This window comes from Vulpes lagopus, chromosome 5 (assembly GCF_018345385.1).
Source record: "Vulpes lagopus strain Blue_001 chromosome 5, ASM1834538v1, whole genome shotgun sequence".
In the NCBI taxonomy this organism is placed as follows: Eukaryota; Metazoa; Chordata; class Mammalia; order Carnivora; family Canidae; genus Vulpes; species Vulpes lagopus.
In genome coordinates, this window is record NC_054828.1 from 99,839,198 (window position 1) to 99,851,494 (window position 12,297).

A 12,297-nucleotide genomic window follows, 5' to 3' on the forward strand; every position below is an offset into this window, starting at 1 on the left:
AGGACCCCGGGATCATGACCTGAGCTGAACATAGACGCTTAACCGACTGAGCCACCCAGGTGCCCCGAGTGAAGGCTTTTTAAAGCAGAGTGGATAAATAAGCAGCAAAGACTGATAGTGCCCACGAGGTATTTCAATTTATAACGTGTTGGGGCAGGGTATTCAGAGTCCCTGAGCTAAACCAGTTGTACAATGCAAAGTGATAGAGGAATGTGCTTTCTACCCAGAGTCAGCAGTATGAGGGTCATGACTTTTCACTGAGTCTTTGATGTTTTAGGTTACTATTTGTGATCAGTCACATTTTTAGATGAATCGATTTATATTTATTTAGAACCCAGGAATGAGAAGGAGCATGGCTTGATTGGGCTAGGGGAAGCGTAGATGGACATGTGATTTTGCCAGTATCATGCACTGGGCTGTATGTCATCCTCACATCACCTCATTCAACCCTCTTATCACCTTGTGACATAGCTAGCATTACCTCCATTCTATGGAGGAGAAAACTGAGGCTAAAAGAATCTGTTGCAGGTCACTTAGCGAATAAATTATGCGGCCAAAATTTGAATCTAATGAGGGCCCTAATAACTAGGTTGGACTTCATTATGCAGACAGTTTGTAATTCTACAGATCTACAGGCCTTTTAGGATCTGATCTGGGGAATCGCTTAATAAAAATGAACAAAAGGAAGAGCTGCCTGGTGGCATAATAAGGGATTCACAGAGGGAGGAAAGAACTGGGGTGTGGAGAGGTCAGATGAAGGTTGTGGCAGCAAGGCAGGCCCTGGAAATGGAGGAACCAGAATCTGGAATTAGAACACTTGGTTCCAGCCTGGTCTCTACCATGATGCTGCTAAGGGGAACCGAACCACATCGGTCAAGTCACAGCCACATCTCTAAAACCTTGTTGTTCCTCCCTAAATAATGGGTTGATAAATTGAGAGTAGAAAATCTCTTTGGTTCTTTCAAACTCTAAAATTCTGCCTGGTGCCTTTAAATTTTAATGCATTCTAAAGATTTATATATGAAGGCCCTAAATGTCATCCAGAACCCAGAAAAGAATTTAGCTGAAATGATTCTCAACATAATCTTCTCAGAGTACAAAGGAATAGAATTTTAATAATTCTAAGAACACAGTTTTTAAGAAGACTTTCTAAACCGGATTATACTGAGACAAGCCAATCACTTTTGCACCTTACTGTTTTGTGTAAGAACATGTTTTGGGAAAAAAAAAAAAAACGTTTTGGGGGGGGAGAAAAAGATGATTTGGGTGTTGCTTCTGCAGTTGTGGCTGATGATATCAAAATCAAATAAACACATTAGGTTTAAAACAAATGAAATTATTTAAACCTATTTCTCTAAGAAATTTTATGAAAATATACCTAGGAAGCACACATTATATTATCATCAAATTAATTTGTTTTCTAAGCTCAAATTTAATTTAAAATGTGATATTTCTTCAACTGGTTCAATCAACAGACTTTAAAAGGATTTTAGAGAACACAGGAAATATAAATATAATAACATTGGAACAAATAATCAACGAAATAGTTGTTCTGTGTTCAGTTGCTGTGATGCTTCTAGAAAGTATTTTTAACAATTCCCTGAGGAACTTGCTCTTGCTGGTGTGAAGCCAGGCTCTTCTCTCCACTCACATCTGCAAACTTTTCTTCATCTTCATATCCTCCAAGAAATCCATTTCCAAGCCTTGCTGAGTCTTGCTCAGCATTTCTCAGAACTGACCCTTCCTCAAAAAAAAAAAAAAAAGAAAAAAAAAAAAAAAGAAAGAAAGAAAGAAAAAGGAAAAGAAAGTAAAGAAAGAAAAAAAGAAGAAAAAAAAAAGAACTGACCCTCATGTACAAAGATTTGGGGGGTGGGGCTCCCATTCTTGGGTTGCAAAAATTGCCTTCTCCTTAGATTAAACTAAAGGGCAAAAGAATCGTTCTGAATAAAGCTTTCATCAAGCCATTTCTACTATTAAAAACATCAAGCATCCCATTACTTATACTTTGAAATCTAAATTTTGCAGCTGAGATCCTGGTCCTTTGAGCCAAGCAAATGCATTAGCTTTCTTTATAGACTTTAATCCTTTACATCTGAGATTCTGCTATTGGAATGCTTTTCTGCTCTTTCTCTCTGCCAGCTCATGACCATCACCTCCTTCCATTCTATCTTGAAACTCATTTCCTTCAGGATGTTTTCTTGGTTTAGTAGCTACTTTGCAAATAAACAACTCTTGTTTTTGAGCTTTCAGTCACATTAAGAGCTTTTAAGATAAACTATCCAAGTCGAAAGATAAACAACACATAGAGATTTCCATTCTTAAAGAAACCACCCAGAATGATTTCATTTTGTGAGGAGGGACAGCACTTCAATTTTTAGGTGTCTGCTTTCCAGCCAGGAATCCGTAATAGAATCAGAGCAAAACGACTCTTTATGGTGACCTCTAGTGGGCATGGACAATCCTACAAAATTATGAAAAGTGAAGGGCCAAGTAAAAACCTTCCCAGTAACCAGCTGGGTTACTCTCAGGTCAGATGACCGCATCGCATCGCATCCCACCCCACCCACCCCACCCCACCCCACCCCACCCTTATTCTTTCCTTCCAGCATTTGTTTTGCATTTAACTTAGTTTGCCTTGCAACTCACCTGTTTCGCCTCTGGCGGGCACGGCGCGGGCAGGGCTGCGGGTGTCGGATGTCGTGTGAATTGCTGGTAGTAGTTTAAAATAATCCCTGCCCCTGGAACCCCCTCCCTGGGCTTCGACCGGAGCGCAGGGCAGTTCGCTCTGAGGAGCCCTAAAGGGCTTTTCAGCTCCGGGAGCCGGTGCTGCAGCCGGCTCGGGGGGCGGAGCGGGGGGTGCACGGGGGAAATCAAGACATTATGAAAAGGAGGACGCAGACGAAGGCTGTGGGGAGGATTCTGTTCTTGCCAGGGGCAGAGCGGTTCTGCCCCACTCTACAGGAAGCGTCACGGCGGGTGTGGGGGAGCGCCCTCCTAGGACCCGCGCCCCAGAAGGCAGGGGCCCGGGCCGCTCCCCTGCGCGGGAGGACGGCCGGGAGGGCGACACGGAGCTCGGGTGCCGGGGCGTGTGGCCGCCCTCGGAGCGCGCGGTACGTGGGTCTCCGCGCCGCGAGAGGAAAAGCGAGTCGGCAAGAAAAGCAATTGCTGGGGTGGCTTCTCTGAGAAATCCCTTAGGGCGGTCTCAGAAACCGAGCTGGGTTCCGGATAGTTTCTGGAAAAAGCTCTCCAAACGCCGTCTGTCCTCACCCCTCCTTACCCTCCTGTCGCCTCCCTGGGTGGTGCTGGTGGTGGTGGCGGGTTGGGGGGGCTGTTAAAAGGGCCCTCGGGAGCTGCCCCAGTCATCCCGGATGGCCCGGGCGGCCCGCGGGAGAGGAGCCCCGGCCGCGGGGCTCTGCCCCCCTCCCGCCCCCTCCCTGGGGCTCCCCACCGCTCCCTCCCCAGGCCCGCGGACCCCTCCTGGCGGCGGCGGGCGGGAGAGGAGGGGGAGGACGGCGTCACGAGGCGGGGAGCCCTGGGTCCGGGGCGGGGCGCCGGGGAATCCCAGCCGAGCGCGCCCGGGAGGTGCGGGCGCGGGTGGGGCGAGGGGGGCGGCGCGCGGAGGGAGGTGAGCCGAGCGGCGCGGGGAGGCGAGGAGGGGGAACCGCGAGGAGGCCCCGCCCCCGCCTCGCGGAGCCGGCTCTCCGCCGCCTCCGGAGCCGCTCACTTTGCCTCTCGCCTCTGGACGGCGGCGGGGCGGTTGCCGGAGCCGCGGCCAGAGGGAGCGCCGGGGACCGGGAGCCATCCGGCACCGGCGCCTCCTCCCGGCGCCCGCGCCCCTCCGGGAGGGGACAGCGCCGCCGTTGGAAAGGACACCCCGGCCTCGCAGGGGGCATCCCCGGGCGCTGACAGCCTCGCTCCCGGCCAGCGGGGCGCAGCGCTGGCGCCTGCGGGGGCTCCCCGGCCACCTGCAGGCACCGCCGCGCCGCGGGAGCGTCGCTAGCAGCAACGCCGGGCTGCGGAGGAGGCTGGGGCCGAGGGGTCTCCGGGCCGGCGAAGGGCCCCGACGGCGCGCTTCCCCGGCGGCCAGCGGCAGGCAGGCCCCGCTCGGCGGCCGGGGGCGGCGGCGGCGGCGGCGGCGGCCAGCCATGACCTTCGGGCGCAGCGGGGCGGCCTCGGTGGTGCTGAACGTGGGCGGCGCCCGGTACTCGCTGTCCCGGGAGCTGCTGAAGGACTTCCCGCTGCGCCGCGTGAGCCGGCTGCACGGCTGCCGCTCGGAGCGCGACGTGCTCGAGGTGTGCGACGACTACGACCGCGAGCGCAACGAGTACTTCTTCGACCGGCACTCGGAGGCTTTCGGCTTCATCCTGCTGTACGTGCGCGGCCACGGCAAGCTGCGCTTCGCGCCGCGGATGTGCGAGCTCTCCTTCTACAACGAGATGATCTACTGGGGCCTGGAGGGCGCGCACCTCGAGTACTGCTGCCAGCGCCGCCTGGACGACCGCATGTCCGACACCTACACCTTCTACTCGGCCGACGAGCCGGGCGCGCTGGGCCGCGACGAGGCGCGACCGGGCGGTGGCGAGGCGGCCCCCTCCAGGCGCTGGCTCGAGCGCATGCGGCGGACCTTCGAGGAGCCGACGTCGTCGCTGGCCGCGCAGATCCTGGCCAGCGTGTCGGTCGTGTTCGTGATCGTGTCCATGGTGGTGCTGTGCGCCAGCACCCTGCCCGACTGGCGCGCCGCGGCGGCCGACAACCGCAGCCTGGATGACCGGAGCAGGTACTCCGCCGGCCCTGGGAGGGAGCCCTCCGGGTAGGATGCGCTGCTTCTCTGCCCGTCCCGTCCGTCCGTCCGTCCGTCCTGTCGCATCTGTCGGTCCCGTCCGTCGGTCCCGTCTCCGTCCTGTTTGACTCCGGGCCCCGGCGAGGCCAGCCAGGGGACGGGCCGGCCCTCGCGCCTCGCTCCTATTTTCCCGGCACCAGGGGGCGGTGGTCTGCGCACTACGCGGTCCTCCTGAGGGCGAGTCGCCGGGCTTGGGGAGGGGCAGGTAGAGAGAGAGAAAACAAGCTTCCCGTCTCTGGTTTACTTTTGAGCAAAAAAGCACCTGGTTCATTAGGTGCCTCTAAACTTTGATTGCTAGTATTTCAACAGTTTAACCTCGGGCTAATAGCTGCTTGGCTTATTTGCTAGTTCTTGGTGGGGTTTGAAAAGAGGAAGTCTTGTTATGGTGAAATAGGGTCTGCCGTACACTGGGCACACATTCTATGCGCTTTGATGGAATTGTTATGTTACAAAGGAGATTCAGTTAACGGTAGACTCTAAATAATGGATGTCTGTGCCCTCTTCTCTCTTCTTTTTTTTCCTACAAAGTATGGAGTTAGAAAAGCAACTGCCCACCGTTTGGTATCAAAGATACACACTGTGACTTTCAGAAGGCTCTTCAGTATGGGCAAGGAATAAAAAAATCACAAACATTTAAGCAGCTCCAAATCCAGTTAATAATTTTTCTTTTCAGTGTATTGGGGTGAAAGGAAAATACTTTAATCTTCTATTGTGTTTACCTTTCCTTTTTTTTTTTTTTTTTAATATTTTGTTTATTCATGAGAGTCACAGAAAGAGAGGCAGAGACACAGGCCAGAGGGAAAAGCAGGCTCCTGACAGGGAGCCGGAGGTGGGACTCCATCCCTGGACCTGGGGATCACACCCTGAGCAGAGAGCAGACGCTCAACCACTGGGCCACCCAGGCGTCCCTGTGTTTACCTTTCCGTAGAGATAACATACTTCTGATTTTAGTACTAGTGAGTTTATTTTGCATATTTGGTAGGAGAAATAAACAGTAAAGTTGGACTTTAAAGGGAGACAGTCTCTTTGGACACAAACACAAAATTGTATATTCTGTTTTACCTTTGATACTGTTTTAGAACATGTTTTTTTATTTAAAGATTTTACTTATTTGAGGGAGAGCGCAAGAGAGCAAGCATGAGCAGGTGGAGGGGCAGAGGGGTGAGGGACAAGCAGATTCTGGGCAGGGAGCCAAAGGAGGGGCTCCATCCCAGGACACCCAAGAGATCATGACCTGAGTCCAAGTCACACACTTAACCAGCTGAGCCACCCAGGCACTCCTTTGATTCTGTTTTAAGAGGCTTCCTTCATTCTTATTTACTTATTTATTTATCCATCCTCCATTCGCTTTTAAAATTAGGTTGTGCCTGATAATCTTTTCCTGATAGACATGTGCATGTTTTCAATGATATTATGTATCTTGAGGTTGCAGTGCATTACTTACACATAATCTTCTTTGGAGAGTGAAGATCCTTTTTTAATCTAAGGGGTAAATTGTCTAGTACCACAGAGTCCATTACTGATATATTGATATCTTGGCATGAAATTCAAGATACATGCTTTAAAAGGAAATTCATTAGTAAACTAATTTTGTTTAATGTATTATGTTAGGAGTTTTTGATTTACAGATAAGAATTACTTATTTAATACTCCATCAGTACAGTGAAATTAATTTATATATCTAAATACATAAGTGCTCTTGATTCTTTTAGAAGACCATAGGAAAATGAGCCATAACTGCCCTTGAAATGATTCACTAGTAATTGTGGAATTCTAAGGTTAGTGAAAGTTCAAGCTGCATTAGCCAAGGAAACAGGAGAATTGAGTTAGACTTACCGGGACTGCAAAAGAAGTGAAGGAAGAAGAGGAATTCTTGATTTGTGTATATGTATTTTATATATGTATGTAATTATTCAAGTCAGAACTGTTTCCTAGATACCCAGATATTTCAGGCAAAAGCATGTTTTTCTTGGTTAATGGTCCAGTTTTAAGCTTCACTCTCCAAGTGTAGGTATATGAAAACCAACCTCTGTAATTCCAAACAGATAAGCTGAAGGATGAGTGAGCAGCTAAGGCAGCTGGAAGTCACAGAGGGAGCCTCCCATAGGCCTCCTGCAACTGACAGGGCCTCTATACTGGCACTTTGACAATAGTCTCTCAAATCCTGCTTTCTTATGGTTGCTGAAATTAGTCTTTATTTTATTTATTTATTTTTTTTTTTAAGAATTTTATTTATTTATTCATGAGAGACAGAGAGAGAGAGAGGCAGAGACACAGGCAGAGGGAGAGGGAGAAGCAGGCTCCATGCAGGGAGTCCGACGTGGGACTCGATCCCGGCTTTCCAGGATCACACCCCCGGCTTCAGGCGATGCTACACCGCTGCGCCACCGGGGCTGCCCTGAAATTAGTCTTTAAAACATCATCCCAGGATGCCTGGGTGGCTCAGCAGTTGAGCGTTTACCTTGGGCTCAGGGCGTGATCCTGGGGTCCAGGATCGAGTTCTGGTATCAGGCTCCTTGCGGGGAGCCTGCTTCTCCCTCTGCTTGTGTCTCTGCCCCTCTCTCTGTCTCTCTCATGATTAAATAAAATCTTAAAAAAACAAACAAACCATCCCGATTATATGACCATATTTGGCATCTACCAAATAAAGCCAAAACTTTTTTCTTGGCCTTCAAGGGTCCTTTTTTTTTTTTTTTTTTAAAGATTTTATTTATTTATTCACGAGAGAGAGAGAGAGAGAGAGAGAGAGAGAGAGAGGCAGAAACACAGGAAGAGGGAGGAGAAGCAGGCTCCCTGCAAGGAGCCTGATATGGGACTCGTTCCTGGATCCCAGGATCACACCCTGAGCCGAAGGCAGTTGCTCAACCGCTGAGCCACCCAGGCTTCCCTCCTTTCAAGGGTTTTTATGATTTTACCATAATCTGCGTTTCTTTTTTTTTTTTTTTTTTTAATTTTTTTTTATTTATTTATGATAGTCACAGAGAGAGAGAGAGAGGCAGAGACACAGGCGGAGGGAGAAGCAGGCTCCACGCACCGGGAGCCCGACGTGGGATTCGATCCCGGGTCTCCAGGATCGCGCCCTGGGCCAAAGGCAGGCGCCAAACCGCTGCGCCACCCAGGGATCCCTGCGTTTCTTATCCTGTTATTTGCAAGCATCTTTTTTGAGCATCTGCTGCGTTTGAGGCACTGTTGGTATTCCAAATATTCTTTTTTCTTTTTAATAAAGAAAAGGTGTCAAGTTGATGATCTAGGAATCAGACAGAACTGATCAACAATTGACTTGTTCTGGGATATAATTTGGCCTGCAAAGTGGGTGGAGATGGAAACAAGTCATCTTTGGAAGGTGGTTGCATCTTTTGCAGAGGTTGTACACTGTCCAACAGTGGTGATGGGAGTGTCATTTATATGAACCGTAGTGTTCACAGTCTTTATAACTGTGTGCCCTGCTTGAGAAGATAAGGAAAATTTTCCAGGTAAAAGGAAGAGCAGCAGTATGGGCATGAAGTTTGCAAATTATGTTTAGGGAGTGTGAAGCCAGTGATGGAGTGAGAGGAGGATAGAGAGCAGATGTTAGAAGGCCTAGAATGAGAAAGAGCATGATTTTATTTTGCAGGCAGTAGTTAGCTATTGGCACTTTTGAGGTGAGTGGGTTATGCTTATAAAAGAACAAATGAAAAAAAAAAAAAAAGAACAAATGTCATGAGTTGTGTACTGTGAGTTGGGGATGGGGAAGATGGGAAACAGAGAAGTTTGGAGATCTTTGCAGAGGGAGGGAGTGAGGGTATAGATTGTATTGAGGTGGTAAGAAGGGAGAAGAAATGACCACTCTGGGAAATATTCAGAAGACTTGTAATTAATTAACCCAGGGCATTGGAAGGATATAGACAGGCATCAGGGACTGATTATGTGGGCTTCCAGGAGCTAGGAGCACTCCCTGTCACTTGCAGGCTCCATTTGTTCAGACTGGTCTGCTCGCTTGTTCCTGAACCACGCAAATGTTCCTTAACTGTGCAGTGCCTTGCCTGTTGAAATTGGATCATCCATCAAGCCCAACTCAGATTCTGTCTCTTTTTTGAAGCCTTTCCTTCCTACCTTAGGAGATGTAATGTTTTCTTCCAAATTTCTTGAGGGATTACTTATTCGTACTATATATTTGCCATCTAATATCCTTCCTAGCATGGTAGTTATTTTTTCATATAAACATGTCCTAGCTCCTAAACTAGATGAGACAAAAAGTCCTAGAACACAGCTGAATTCTCCTATACTATTTATTATGGCAGCATCTTTTAGGAAAAAAATATTATTCTGGCACAATAGATGTCTACTGTTTGTATTACAATTCAGAATATAACCTCCCAGGAATATCTTCTTTTCCCCACATTGAAGAGTTGTGTGGGGTAGGCCGTGGACTTCAAGTGGAGCTCTTCGTTGAGGAGGATGAGATCTTGTGCTAGAAATGAGAACAAGTCTATTAAAGAATGATTATTTATCAAGTACTGATTATGCAAAAGGAATAAAGATAAGCACAGCATCTCTTTTTATTATACTTTGAAATTTTGGAATAACAAACAACCTCAAGTTTGGAAGAAGTCTTGAGAGACCTTCCAAATCAATAATTTGAAAGTTTTTTGTGTGTATAGATATGACCCTTTTAAATTGATATGTTCTGATGGTTAGTAATCATGTAAATAATGGTTTAAAGTCTGAAAGCTACACAAGCAAGCCTTTCTCCATCTCCTGGGCATTTAGTTCTTTTCCCTAGATGTAACCAAAGTTGTTTGTATTTTGGGTATATTTTTAGAGACATTCTGTGTATTTACAAGCATATCATATATTTACAAAACAACAACAAAAACAGTGCAATAATACTGTTCCGAAACTTGCTTTTTAAACTAAACAACATGCCATGAGATTGTTCTGTATGAGTCTATAAAGAGCTACCAGATTCTTTTATGCAGCTGCATAACATTCCATTGTATGAATGTCTCATAATTTTTGGATATTTATGCTGTCTCACCTGTAGAAATGCTGCAATGAATATCCTTGTGCATGTACGTTATTTTTGCTTTTGTCCATAGGATAAATTCCTGAAAGTTAAGACATAGGGTCAAAGGGCATGTACATTTGTAATTTGACTAGATAACTCTAAATTGCTCTCCAAAAAATGTGTCATTTTATACTCCTGTCAGCAATGTGTTGGAGGACATGCTTTTTTCAAATGCCATAAAGTGTTGTGATACTTCTGATCTTTACCATGCCATACTGGAGAAATATCTACTAGCTTTAATTGGGTTTTGCCTTATTGTTTTTTTAAACATATACTGAAATTTAATATGAACACATAATCTTGTAACATTTGATGTCAGAAATTAAGTTGGGGACAACTTTCAAATCATCCCAACTTTTTTTTTTTTTTTTTAATTTTATTTATTTATTCATGAGAAACACACAGAGAGGCAGAAACCTAGGCAGAGGGAGAAGCAGGCTCCATGCAGGGAGCCTGATGTGGGACTCGATCCCAGGACTCCAGGATTATACCCTGGGCCGAAGGCAGGCGCCAAACTGCTGAGCCACCCAGGAATCCCCCTCATCCCCTTTTTTTGTACAGTTGAACCTTCTATCATAAGTAGATTTCAGTTTTTTTTTCTTTTTTATTTATTTTTTTTAAATTTTTTTTTTTTTATTATTTATTTATGAGAGTCATACAGAGAGAGAGAGAGAGAGAGGCAGAGACACAGGCAGAGGGAGAAGCAGGCTCCATGCACCAGGAGCCTGACGTGGGATTTGATCCCGGGTCTCCAGGATCGCGCCCTGGGCCAAAGGCAGGCGCCAAAGCGCTGCACCACCCAGGGATCCCTGTTCTTTTTAATTCAATTTAGTTAACACATACTGTATTATTAGTTTCAGGGTATTTTTGACTTATTTTGAGTCAAATTGTGCATCTTTACATGTGTTTAGGGGTCATCTTTTTTGGTGAAATATTTATACCTTTTGCTCATTTTGCCATTGACTTCCTTATTTTGGAGTTTTGAAAGATACATTAAGAAATTAGACCTTTGTTTATGATGCGTTGCAAATATACTTTGTTCTCTAAGATCCCATTTTTAAAAAAGATTTTATTAGAGCGCGAGTGAGCACGAGTAGGGGGAGGAGCGGAGGGAGGAGAAGCAGACTCCCCATTGAGCATGGAGCTTGACATGGGGGCTCAATCCCAGGACTTGGGGATCATGACCTGAGCCGAAGGCAGATGCTTTTAACCGACTGAGCCACTCAGGTACCCCAATTTTGGACCCCATTAAAAGAAAACCATAATTGTTTAGAACATACTAGCAGTAATTTTAATATTTACTGAGAAAAAATGCACAATGATTAAAAAATAATTCTGAATTGTAACTTTCTGAGCCATTTTTTATTCTGGTGACCGTGTCTGGCTGTGTAGCAGCTGGGGCACAAAAGATGGGGTTCCTCCTTGTGGAATTGGTGGGCTGGTGGTGGTAGTGGGAAGGGAAGAGACACAGCAAAGGAAGCAAATAATTGGAAAGGAAACAAGGATTTCAGATAGTGAAGGGAAATCAAACAGGGTATTCAGGTATAGCATGCAGCAGGAATGTCCTTTGGCGAGGAGGTAGCATGAGTGGAGACCTGAATGATGAGAAAGACCCAGCCTTGGAAGAAGGAGGGAAGGGTGTTCTTGACACAGGAAACAACAAAGGCAGAAGCTCTGAGATGACAGTGAGCTTGGCTTGTCTACAGCATGGAAGGAAGGCCCACGTGGGCTAGCAGTTAGTCCAAGGGCAAGAAGGGGTTAGATGAGATTCCAGAGGAGGCAGAGACCTATCAGGTTTGGCCTGTGTGCCAGGAGAAGTAGTTTGGATTTTCTTCCAAGTGCATCAGGAAAGCGTTTGGAAGGTTTTAAAGCTGGGGAAGGATAGGATCTGATGTGGTTTCAAAACATCACTGACCACTGGGTGGAAAATGGACCATGGGCAACAGCAGATGCAAGACCCGGCAGGTGAGAGGATACGGGGCTTGATTAGAGGAATAGCAGTGGAGATGGTGAAAAGTTGTTGGATTCAGGTAGGTATGTGGGTTTTTATCACGTTATCCTAATGGTGACTGACCCACCCTTACTAGGAAAAGTGTGAGATCTAATTGAGTGAAGCAGTGCTAGGCTACTGGACATGGGGTCCCTTCTCTTTAACTGGCTTGGCCCACATATTGTGAGCTGAGAATCCAGTTCCTTTCTACTGGGTCTGCCTCTCATTTGGAGGGGTATTGTGAGGAAAAGGATCTGGAGGAGGGATCTTTTGAGAGTCAGTGGGAGAGGGATCATTTGCTGTTTTCCTTTCTCTATAACCAAAACCATCTCATTGAGCGGACTTAAAGATCTTTGGTAAATGCGTTCACAACCTTCACCAATGTATAGTTCTGGTCATCATGATGATCAGAATGATGAT

At 46.8% G+C, this 12,297-nt stretch overlaps 2 protein-coding genes across 2 annotated transcripts in view; one reads left to right on the forward strand and one right to left on the reverse strand.

The window, feature by feature from the left end:
• The window catches only part of MTA3 (metastasis associated 1 family member 3), a 242,346-nt gene extending 239,470 nt beyond the window's left edge, over window positions 1-2,876 (reverse strand). Inside the window, exon 1 of the mRNA XM_041755540.1 lies at window positions 2,647-2,876. The gene's annotated coding sequence lies outside the window, so the exon portion shown is untranslated. The remainder of the gene's footprint in view (window positions 1-2,646) is intronic.
• A 1,179-nt stretch (window positions 2,877-4,055) lies between these two features.
• KCNG3 (potassium voltage-gated channel modifier subfamily G member 3) overlaps window positions 4,056-12,297 on the forward strand; it is a 44,523-nt gene continuing 36,281 nt past the window's right edge. The window contains exon 1 of the mRNA XM_041756539.1: window positions 4,056-4,777. Coding sequence (XP_041612473.1) covers window positions 4,146-4,777 — 632 coding nt within the window. The 5' untranslated portion in view covers window positions 4,056-4,145. The remainder of the gene's footprint in view (window positions 4,778-12,297) is intronic.